Source organism: Charadrius vociferus, unplaced genomic scaffold, assembly GCF_000708025.1.
Source record: "Charadrius vociferus isolate BGI_N301 unplaced genomic scaffold, ASM70802v2 scaffold259, whole genome shotgun sequence".
In the NCBI taxonomy this organism is placed as follows: domain Eukaryota; kingdom Metazoa; phylum Chordata; class Aves; order Charadriiformes; family Charadriidae; genus Charadrius; species Charadrius vociferus.
The window spans coordinates 1,152,151-1,164,373 of record NW_009661368.1 but is presented as its reverse complement, the minus strand read 5'-3'; the positions used below and the strand labels follow the sequence as shown (position 1 = coordinate 1,164,373).

Sequence of the window (12,223 nt, the reverse complement as noted above, 5' to 3'; positions counted from 1 at the left end):
GGCACAAGAGCAGGAGTCTAAAATCTTGTTCTTATAATAGATATTCCGAGGTAATAAAAAACAAAACAAACAAAACTTATTACTAAAGAACTGTGTGTCCATCTGAGGCATTTAAATAGTTTCTATTATTGACCGTATTTTGTTCCACTAAATCGGATCAAATATCTTATTTCCCTTTAATCAATTTCCCTGGAAGTTTCCTTTATTTTTCTCTCCTTCTAGTAGATTTTCCCATAATATTAGACAATCTGAGCCTATGATATGTGACACATTAATAACTACAGGGGAAAGAGCTAGTCATGTAAAAGAATGTTGTCTTGGCAAACCAGCGAGTGCTTTTCCTCGGCCAGGAGCTGTGCTGGTTGGAATACAATGGCAGGCAAGAAGGAGCCCTAGTTTATTGAGATAAAAAAGCAGAAATGAATGGTCTCTTTGCACCGGGGAGATACCCATTTGCAAGTTTCACTGTAACGATGATTATTACAAGAGTAGCATGGTTTCCAGTTGAATTAAAGGAATTTTTCCCCCGTTCATTTCAACTTCAAGACAGTCAGGCAGCTGATGCAAAAACTGTTTTTTTTTTTTTTCCTAAAGTAAAATTTTTCTCTCTTCTAAAGCACAGAATTAAAAAGCTAATTCTGGCAATATTTGCCACTTTTAATGTGCAACCAAAAGATTTCAGTCTGGAAAGTCTGAGTCAGACAGAAGGAAAATGCCCGCCCTTTTCGCAGGCTGCAAGCCTTGCTGTGAGGATAAACCCCTGTTTACTTTTTGCCTTTGCAGTACTTCTGTTGGTAAAAGCGAGCGCCCCAGTGTATTATGCAGAGCATGGATTTCTGAGCATAACTTAAGCTCGGCAGATCTCCTCCACAAGGGATTAAAAGGAAATGCTGTGCATACCCGCAGAGATGATCGACAGAGAAGTGAACCGAGGCCACGGTTTTCCTGTCATTAATCACACTCTGGTTTGGTGCGCTGGCTACAGTTCACAGAAAGTATCATACTTATCTGACACTGCTGCCATCAGTGCTTGTCACTCCTCCTTCGCAAGGACATCATAAAATAAATTATGTACAGAGAAGGAGGTGGAGAAAAGCCCTCTATTTTTGGTGCCTTTTTCTTGGATGGCTCTGCAGAAACTGCTGATTAAGTCTTGCTGGCAACAAATTGGAAACTGTTGTCATTCATACTGGGTTCTTCTTTTCATAGTGTTTAGATGACATTTTCAAGGTTTCCCATCTAATCACAAGGTTTCAAAATTTGCTTTACTTGATTCTCACTTGAGCCTTCCACTGCCCCGTACTCTGACCAGGAGGTAATTCATCCCGTCCCTCCGATGAGCAGATTGCTGCTCTCTAGGGTGCCTTCCTGATGTCTGCCTGCCTGCTGGAGGTGTCTTCTGCCCTTGGTCCTCCTGGCTGCCATACTGCAGCTCCCCAGCCTTTGCCTCTCCTCCCACCAGAACGCTCAGGGTGCTTCAGCGCGTGATGGATGGGATCAAAGTCTCTCAGGATATTAACGCGTTGGATAAGCACTGGGCACAGGAGCTCTGCTCCTATCAGTCCTACCACAGGCAGGCAGCTCGTGGTAAATAAACACAGTGTGACAGGAGGAATAAAATATTTACTTTGGCTCATTAAGGTTTGCACTGAGGTGGAAGAATTAATCCCACAACAAATTACGCCTCTGCTATTGCTTCTGAGGTTCAGGATTTTTTTTAGCATCGGACACCCAACTCTATCTGCTCTTCTCAAATCCAACAGAAATCAGTGGCTGGAGCCAAGAGCCTTTGGGGGTTTGGAAAGACATGTCAGGAGTGGTGAGTCACGGCTTGAAGGCTTCCAGCAAACTGGGGTGAGCTGGGGCTGCCCTGGGCAGGGTAAGGACACAGGGGGGTCCAGAGAGGGACCTGGACATTTGGGAGACTGTTGCACTGGGGGTGCAGGTCGTGACCCCACGTCTTTTAAGGAGCCACCTTTTTTGATTTACTTGACTTGTGGTGGCAGTTAGAGGTAGTTAGAGGTAACACTAGCTTTGTCCATACTGAGCTACAGGTGAGCCTCAGTCCTGCTCCCTGTGATTGCCCAGGGTAAGGTCTTCCCTGAACTGTGGCCAGCTACAGGGACAATGGGTAAACCTAAGGTCTGGATCCAGAGTTGCAGGTGTCAGAAAGACAGGATGGAGCAGATTTTACTCCAGCAGCTATTCTTTGGCCTCTGTTTGCACAGAGGTTTGCATGGAGGCCTCCAGCCACTCTGCAGAAGGCGCTGAGATAGTGCACTGATAGACGGAGGCTATAGACTATCTGCTCCCTGGAAGTGTCGGTCAGACCCGCGCGCTCTGTGCAGAGTTCACAAGCCTGCTCCTCCCGGGAGGCAGATCACGTTAGTGTTTTTGCTTTGCCCACATTACCCGATCCAGCCCTCTCTCTTATTGCACATGCAGGGAGAGAGATTGCCGAGACAGTTCCTCTCCGGAGGCTGTTAAGAGACATTTAGCTTCAGTTAAGACTCCTCATAAAACGAGTCAGTTTTTGGGCAAGACAAGGCAGCGCTTGGAAGCCCTCCAAGCCGGTGGAAGGAAACACGATGCTGAGGCAGGGTAAGAACTGCTTGTCCCAGGAGATGCGTGCAGGAGGAGCGCTGATGGGGAGAGCTGGGTGGCACGGAGGGAAAGGGGCTCTCAGGTGGAGCGGGGATTAGCTAAGGAGCATGTTAGGGAATACAACTGAGGTTGTCACTTGGAACCTGCTAGCAGCTGTGGGCAACACTCTCCTGGGGGGGATCTGGAGCCACAACAGACTTATCCAGGTAATCAGTTGTCTCAAAATATCCCTTTTCTTTCCTAGAAACCAAATAGCCTCTCTGCTGAAAAAGGAACAGTTACGGATGCTGTGGGCAGGTGGGGAAGCAAGAAACACCTTTGCCCCGCCTTGGCACGCTCCCTTACAGTCAGCATCTGGGCTTGTGCATCCCCTGTGAAGCATCCAGCCCGCCGGCCCAGAGGTTTAGGTCATCTTAACCTTTTCTCCACCTGCTGGCATAGGAAAGGGGTAAAGGCTCACCACCAGAAAAGCACCCTGCGCCCCTGCAGCCGGGGCAGGTGAGCCTGGGTGAGCTGTGGGCAGCAGCAGCCCTGCCGAGCGGCGCGGGCAGGGGACGGCAGCGCAGGGACTGCATCCCTCCCAGGCTGAGGCTCACTGGAGGTGGTGCGGCGCCCCGAAACAGCAGCTCCCTTTCTCTCTTGTGTGGCTGTGTGCATTGTATTTCTTGGCACCATGCATCCATGACATCTTGATTTGCAGACAGTCAAATAAAATAGAAAAATAATGTCCCCTGTTAATAGGTTGACACACTGCTTCAGGCCAAGTGTGAGTATTTCTATAGCATTTGCTTTGCTGCCTTATGTCAGTAACTGTTGCTATTGAAAGTAAACACCCCAACTGGTTAAATCAACAGTGTTTTGTTTATTCAAAGCTCATAAACTCCAGTAGCTGTAGGTCACTTTATGAAGTGCCAACCCCTGGGGGAAGAGAAGGAATAGTGTGAAATTATTGCATGCAGTCCACCCATCACGAGCCGTAGAGGAAGGGGATTTATTGGCAATTAATATTTCTTGCAGAGGAAAAAAAAGTAATCCTATTGAGGCAGCTCCACTCTGAACCTTGAGCCTCCTTACTGATGGAAATGGGCAATGGGATGAAAACTTCTTGTAGGCCTGGGTAAAAAAAAAAAAAAAGATAGATCTTGGAAGATTAAAAGTGAGTTTTTTTAAAAAAGGGTTGACAGACCACATAGTGGGAGAAGAAGAGTGCAGGCAAAATGGGGCAGAGGAAGTCCAGTGCTCAGTAGGTACCTGTATTCCTCCAACTTTCCCTTTGGCACGCTATCTGCATTGAGAAACTCAACTGAAAGACTTCCAAACAGTATTATTCTGCAGCACATAGAAAGCGCACATGGGTTTTGTACACCCACAGGGGTGACCAAGTGTGCGTCAGGGCGAAAGCAGTTTTGGAGATGCCCGTAGCCTGCTGGTGCTGTAGCCATGCCTGACCACAGCTCTGCATCAGCCTGGCTGCCGCTGGCCGTGGGGCTGTGGCAGCACGGGGCGGCGTCGGGGTACCCGCCGAGCACCTCTGCCCATCGCAGGCTCCCAGGCAGCGCTGCTGAGGCCGGCCCAGCTCGGCTGAGGATGGCAGAACGGTTTTTGGCATTTCCTAAGAGCTGAGATGCACGTTGCCGGTGACCCGGCTGTCCTCCCCGGCTCCCTGGTAGGTCGCAGTGTACACAAACACTGCGCTCTATGGAAGTTGGACGAAAGCTTGGTCTTCAGCAGCGATTTCCAACTTGCCGAGCTCCAAATATAATTAAGATGAGTCAGACGGTTATTTCCAGGCTAAAATTTGTCCTTCCTCGTCCTGAAAAAGCCTTGAGAACCACTGATCTGTTGGATGTCAGGTACAAAGCTCTCTACTAACAAACTGAAGTCTGTAGAAGACGTGGATTAATCTGGAATTTTGACTATTTGGGATACTTTGGAAGTGAAATTTGTGGATTGAACAGGAATAAACAGTGTCCAGGGCAAAGCTTAAATACATTTTCTCTTGACTATTGTAGATGTGTTTTTGATGATTGCTATTTAGTCTTAAGCCTTTAAGGTTATAAATCTGTCTTTGTGATAAATCCAATTATGAACTCATCAAAAATTTGAGTATTTAGGGGAAGGGATTAATCATACAGCCATGTGAAAGAAATTAGCAGCTTCTGTGAAAATAATCTGAATATATATTCTTAATTGGCAGTATCTTAGCCCAGCTGTTGTTATATATTTGAAGGAAACAATGAGTCATAAGGTTGCTTTAAACAGACATTAAAAAATGCCTCTCAAATGGCACAAGAAAGTCATACATATTGAATTATCTATATTTTTAACAAGAGCAAAACTCCATGTCATGACTGGCAGAAAGGGTTCAGCTGAGCTTGTCCTTGCTAGAAAAACTGCTACCCTCTTCTCCAGGCACCTGTCTGAAAGCTTTAATGCTTGTGTTTTCCCACCAAATACTCTAGCATTTTCTTGATGCGGTGCAAGAATCTGTACAGTGCTCGCTGTAGCCAAAAGCTGTTGGAGTTTTTGGCTTTCTGAAGGTTGGACAGCAGTAAAAGGGTGCCGGGACCAGGTCACAGAAAGCAGACTTTGCCTGTGTGTGAGTGGAGGGCCAGCGCTGAACATATAGGATAGTATTTCCTTATTTTTGGCTCAGCAGCCAACGGTGTTCAGTGAAGGGAAGACACAAGTGCTCAGGGTCTCTTGGGAGCAGGCTCTTTGTCAGAGAAAGTTAAAATCCAGCCAAGGCAGCTGTTAAATAGATGAGCGGCATCCTCTAGAGGCCTTTCCAGTTGGGGTGGATGAATCTGGAGGAGTTTGAGTGCAGGTCATGAACTCACAGTTCACCAGACCCAAACTGCTGCCCACCTGGTCTGGTCACAGGGAAGCTCGTGATATTTTCCAGCTGTCTGCGTTGTAGGGAACAATTCTCGCATCTTCGCTTTCTTCGGCTTCTGCCGCTTGTTAGCAAACAGTTGGAATGGGCTTGCAGGGATGGTGACCAGGATTCTCCGAAGCTTTTCTGACCATGCAGATGGCCATTTTAATGGGATGAGAGGAAAGTAGGTGGAGAGATGGTGCTATCCTGGTTTTCTGGCTGGGGAAAGAGAATAACTCGCCAAAGTCATGCTTCAAGTTCATGGCTAAGAACAGTAAAGACCTTAGAAATCCTTGATCACGTACATGCCTATCTGGATTCCACCCAACCTTTTCTTTCCTTGCCTTTTATAATCAAACTCAGTTTGCAGCACAGGGCCCTGCTCCTCAGATGTTCAGGCCTCTGCAAAACATGCTCGCAAAAAGCCCAGGCTGCAGCAGAGTCCCGATGTGACCCCTCCTGCTCACCGACGTGAGCATGGCTTGGCGATTGCCCCTCTTGTTGTGTGCACAAGGCTCAGTGCCTGCACATGGAGACGGTGCTTCTGTTGGCAAACAGACTGTTCCATGCCCAGCGTAGTCCCTGTTCTGTAGGAGGCAGTGGGCTTTTGTAGAAGAGGTTTATTTTTATTTTTTTTCTGAAGGAATTCAGTGTTATTCAGTGGAATCCTCTCTGCAGGTGGAATTTTTGGGCGCCAGGGCTGTAGTGTGCCTGCACTTGAAAATTTGGCCATTTATTTGGAAACAGGCATGGGCAAGTTCCAGCTCATTCATCCAAGCTGTCCTTTCTCAAGGACAAGGAGTAAGGCCAGCACAGCTGAAACGCTGCAGCCAGCTCCTGAATGTTTCCAAATAAAATGCCTTGAGTAAGTTTATTTTTCCCTCTCAAACCTAAATTTAGTACCCTGGAGAAGCTGCTTTGGCAGTCAATGGATGGTAACGATGACAAGATCAATCTGTGGATAGTTCTGGGAAGATCTGGAAAGTCCTGGTAAAACAGAGTTGGTTTCATTCATGTCTGCAATTTGTCCACAGCCCAAAGATCTGCTCATGAACTTCCAATGGTTGAAAGACAAGATATTGATAGCTGCCTTGTTTATGGAGGACAACAGATGATCCTGACTGGACAGAATTTCACAGCAGAGTCCAAGGTGGTGTTCACAGAGAAAACATCAGGTAAGACAGTTTTTTTCTAACTTTCCCTCATGGGATAAGGCAAATCTGTAATGCTGCTGTGTCTCATGGTCTCATCCTAAGATTTGTTGTCATGAGTAACTCTACTCGAGTGAGTAATCCCATTCAAGTTCATGTAAGTAAAACCAAATCACTTGACTTAACCATGTGAGTAAAATTAGACTTGAAAGCAAATATTTGTGTTATTGGTTTACAAGAATACAGACAGTGGGAAGCAGCAGGAACAGGATATGTTATCAAAGAAATGGGATGACCATTACATGTTCCTCTATGCTTATTCAATCTCATGTTTAGCGAATGCTACTGTAGAAATCATAACTGAAATGAACATTTTTTATGGATGTGAACTATAGGCAAAGGTTGTGTTTTCTTCCCTTTAGGAGTCTGTGGGGGAAAATGTTCATAATGTGTGGTTTTATAACAAAGTAAAATTATTTTTTAAAATTCTGAGATATAAGAATATATTACTTCCTCTTCCATATTTTTTCAGATATTTTTATACAGGCTTAGACTATAGTAAAACAAATTAAATTAAATTCAAAAAGAAAAGTCCCCTGTTACAGCCCAATGCTATTTTTTTTCCAGTAGAGCTGCTTCTTTTAAAAGTTGTTTTGCCAGTTTTCAGGTAATCTTGCTAGCTCTTGAGCAATCATGAAGGGGGAGTGAGTGGCAGATAGTAGATTCTCTCTCTTTTTCTTTTCATCTTGTCTACTTATTTGCTCGACTTGCACAGAGCTGGTACAAGATGGTCCTAAGCACTGGCTGGTGTTGGATGAATATAAATAAATAGTAGGAATAAAGAATAACCCTAACAAAATAACCGGGAGTTATTTCGTTGCCTAGCATCACCCTTACTGCCTTTCCTGAGCCCTCTCTATGGTGTTTTCATAATGGCATGCTATAATAAACGTATCTTGCTTTCTAACTCAAAGAATACTCGACCCCAGAAAATATGCTTAGCATGATCTAATGGTTAAGGTGGGCAGCAGAAATCCAGGTTTTCTTGTTCACAGGAGGAAATGCAAACAAATGCATTCTGCTGTAGTTAGTTACTGTTTTTTCAGAGGTGAATTGTTTCTTTTCTAATATACGCATGCAGGCATTTCATCTAACCTCACTAAACAGTATGTGTATTTTACTGGATTTTCTAAGGCTTTTGCAAAGGGACATTTGTTTCTTTGTAAATGGTCTGGACTTGTTTGACGTACCCTTCATGAGGTTTGATTTTTGTATTCTAAATACTGTGCTCTGCAAGGATAACAACAGTGTCCAGGGATCAAAAAAGCACTTTGCAAATATGAAGGTCCAGACTCTGCTGTCCTGTACTCCTGTTGATTTCAGCGAGACAAAGGACTCTGCAGTATGAAAAGCATCAACCTGTTTTATGTAAAATTTGTGTTCTCTTTGTGCTGTTAAGAAAATATGTTCCTAAGTTTTCTGTCAGTAAACTATGGTAGAGGCATCTTATGCGATATATCCAGTGACTTGCAAGAGATTGAAGAAATTGCATCGCTTAAGTGAACAGCATGTGCATGATTTATGGGGTAATGTTTTTGGTTAAAAGTAAGAATTGATTAAAAAATTAACATATGTGGGCATCAGCTGGTGACGTTGGGGAGGACAAGGATGCTGTGGGTCCCAGCTTCTTCCCACAACACCAGCAAGCCATGCTATTTTACAGCAAGAATGAAAGGCTCTGGGCTCTGAACTGTGGAGGTTCAGATGAGCCTGTGCAGTCAGAGCAATTTTCTTGGCACCCTGTATTTCCTTTTAAGCCCGGGTATTAATTCCTTCCCACTGTGCTGCCACTGTTCCGTCGATGTCAGCGAATCGTGAAGGTGCATGGGAACATGCTTGGCAGCCCGTGACGGTACCTGTCCCAAGAATGTTTTGCAGTAACTAAAGGAGATGATACACTAAAAGGAGGTAGCTCTTAATGCCATTTCGAGGAAACATCCAAAACGCCCTGCCCCTATTTCCATATAAGAGCAGGGAAGGCTCTGGCTGGAATAGATGTTAGAAAGTAAAAAGAACAACAGCATTTTCCACACTAAATCTAAACCTTTTCTTCACTGCTAGGGAAACTACTTTTTTTTTTTCTTCTTTTTTTTTTACCTCCTGGTAGCAGAGAGGCATGACTTATCCCAGCGGCAGTGCCCAGTCTGGGGCAGGGATTTGCATGCTGGTGTTCCATATCCTGCCTCCCCCATCCTGCCTCCCCCACCGCCCCTCGGCCCCTGCAGGCAGTCTCAATCTGCAGGACTTTGAATAAATGATTGGCAGAGGGGGAATTTAGAGGATGGGAGGCCCAGAGTCAAACCTTTGGTTTGAATCAGAAGTCTGTGTAGTTTGCAGTAGGTTATCAGAGGGACTCTGCTGCATGCTGAATGTGAGCTAGTTCTCTGTGTATCCATGCTCTGGTTTATAATGCAGCAATACCTCTTACAGATATGCCCTGAAGTGCTTTTAAATGAAGATTGCTTTCTTTAATAGGTGTATCTTAAGGTGAGGAAGGTTAAGAAGCTGAGCTGGATATGCAAATCATGAAGGGGCTGGTCAGACTCTGGCTGACTGCAGTAGATTGAGAATTAAGCCTTTGTGCTTGGGTTGTCAGAGGTTAACGAGTGTCCCAGCTTACCTGAAAATTGGGATCTTGCGAACCTGTGACTTTCAGCTTCCCTCAGTATACACTGTAGACAATTTTAATTATCACTAACATGGCCATGCTTCCTTGTTGTTGCATTAGGCTACATGAACACAGAACAAAAAGGCCCAGTTCTGCAACCTGATTTATCAATTAGAAATGTCACTGGGTGGGAGGAGGAGGTGGATCCTGCGCTCACCTCGGGGAGCTCGCTCGCTGCAGATCCGATCTGCACAGCACCTTGCAAAAAGCGCTTATAAGCTGCTCAGAAGCAAAGCTAGCCACAGTAAACATTCCGGTGGGTGGATAGTGCATCGCTGGCGTGACCCTGTCATTGTTGCGCCTTCTTCCAGAGCACACCGCGGCCCCGGGGAGCTTGTGAAAGAGTCTCACCTTTGTGAAGGCAGGAAGGTGCACAAACCTCGCAGGGGGAACATGGTTTTCTTCGAGTTTCACTTTAACAGCTCACAAGCCTTGTCTGTGCTAACAAGTGGTGTTTGATTTCCCGCTTTGCCACCAATTTTAATTCTACTAGTACTGACAAGGGTGAGAGCAGCAGTGTAGATAACCTTCTAATAGCTTTCGACATGTCCTACTCCATAGAGCTCCTTGACTTGTCTTTTTTGTCCAGTGTTTGAGAGTAGCAAGACTTTTTTTTCCCCCAAAAACCTTTGCGCAAGTATCTTTCTGCAGTGAGACGTTCTCCTGCTGATTGTTTCACAGACTCCAAAGTCTGGGTGTACCTTGAATGTGGGGTCTGAGTCAGTGCCTGCGATGAACCGTGTGCTGAGGAGGCGGCAGTCGGCTGCATCACAAACCTCAGGAAACTGCTGATGGGGCTCACAATTGTAAATTAGGTTTTATCCCTCAGGCGGACACTCAAAACCTATTTCAAGTTTCTATGGATCTTGTAGGAGACTTCTTCGCTCAGTACTAGCAACGCAGAGAAATGTAGAACTTCTCATATTTGTAACCGAAATACAACATGCTTCTAAGAATGAGAATGAATAGTTTTTACTTCTGTTACACAGCACTACAGATATATATATTTTTCCCTAGAAATACCTGGAAAATAAAGAATAATCCCCAAATTATGCTGGGATGTCATTATGAAAACAATTGCCGTCTTGTATTAGGTGAACTACAAACTATTGCAATGAGCTCGCCAATAAGAAGTCTGTGAAAGTCTCTCATTTTAGGCTTGTGACAGGAAATGGCAGCAGGAAGTGAACTGAAGGGGCTGGAGCTCAGTGCTCCGTGTGCGAGCACGGGGATAAAGTACTTGTGTTTGAAATGCTGATGCATAAATAGCGTTCATTTTCTTAATGATAAGGTTTGCCAACATGCAAGCGTTATAGTTTTGAGGTCTTTTTAAGGTTATCTCTTCCTGATGAGAGATTGTAATCTGTAGCTGCTGTAAGCCAGGGGAACTCGTGAATTCGGTAGAGTCAGTCCAGCACACAAAAGCAGAGTTTGGCTGAAGGTGTTTTGAGATCTGAATTCAGAGACACATAACGGAGCCCAGCTAAATAAAAATAGGTCAGGGGAAGCAACTAGATTGGATTGTACCGATAGAAATTTTTGAAGTGCATGTATTCTTTTAATTTTGATCTGGAAGAGAGAGCTTGAAAAGCAGTCTTACAGCTATCAAGGATTTGGAATATGCTAAAGGTCAAGGGTGTTAATCTTTGGTTGGGGCCCAGATCTTACAATGCAGTTAAAAAAAGAAAAGGGTTGGAATTCCCCCTTTTATTTGTTTTAATTGTCATGTAATAATTTGCAAGTCAGATGTTGTTGGTTGCATTGTGTTTACTCCCATTTGTGTACTGGTTACTGCTGCTCGGCTGTGAGTGATAGAGGAGTTTCATGTTTCTCTGGGAGAACAGTGCAAATGGACTGTGCTTTCCCCTGCCAAACTCTTATGGTGGCCACATGGACATCATGAATCATCGCTAGGACAATGTGGGTGGTGGAGGAACAACCCAAACAGAAAGCGTACATCTTTGGAGTAGATCCACCATAAATCTTTCAATTCGGCCATGCAGTGTAAAGAGAAGAGGTGGTGCTCTCTGTGCCCTTTGAACTGATGCAGCTGTCAAGGCCTCTGAAGCGTGGATGCTCAAAGTCCATTAAACTTTCCAGCTCTAGATCCAAGCAATGCAGTTCCAGTTTCTTTTTCCCTTGAGTTCCTGCACGTCTGTCACCTCGTTGATATTTTCACGACAGTGGTTTCTTAGGAGGCTAATGGCTAGAGCAGGTGAGCTTGAACATGCGTGTCTGCTGGTTTCAGGAGAGCTCACCACAGGGCAGGATCAGGGCCATTGTGTTCAGTGTGTCGGAGGCGAGTTGAGGCTTTTGTCTGCACTGCGTCTGAATTGTTGCTTCAATTATGGCAGTAGTGTTCACACCTTCATGCACAGCAGGAGCAGTATCATGCTGCTTGAGGTGCACATCAGGGCTCCAACCTATGCCCATCCTCTTTGAGGTTGGGTGCTCTCTGCTTCTCGGGTTTATATTTATGTGTTGCTCTCTGTCAGGGATCACTGTAGGAGATGGGCTGTCGTTGCACATCCAGCTATGCTAACTGCAGTGGCTTGTGTGCTCAGAATTGCCCGTGGCCACACGTACCTGGTTTATCCCAGTATATTCATGTAATCCCTTGCAAAGGTTTGCCTATCACTGGAACAACAGTAACAATAATAACTACTCTGATGATATTTGTAGTACTTCACAGTGTCTCTCTGATTTCCAGCACTTCTGTACATCTGTCATTGCAGATGTGCTTTATTTTAACTCTGGGCAAATAATTTCATTTCTTTGAAACATATTGCTTTCACCTTTAGAAGCAAACAAGCAGGCTCTAGAGTGATTTTGCTCTCAAACTTGCACTTTTCAACATTCCTG

The 12,223-nt window shown here is 45.0% G+C and overlaps 1 protein-coding gene across 1 annotated transcript in view; it reads left to right on the top strand.

The window, feature by feature from the left end:
* The window catches only part of NFATC2 (nuclear factor of activated T-cells, cytoplasmic, calcineurin-dependent 2), a 50,443-nt gene that overhangs the window by 25,142 nt on the left and 13,078 nt on the right, over positions 1 to 12,223 (top strand). Inside the window, exon 5 of the mRNA XM_009893492.1 lies at positions 6,517 to 6,657. Within this exon, the coding sequence (XP_009891794.1) occupies positions 6,517 to 6,657 (141 nt within the window). The remainder of the gene's footprint in view (positions 1 to 6,516; positions 6,658 to 12,223) is intronic.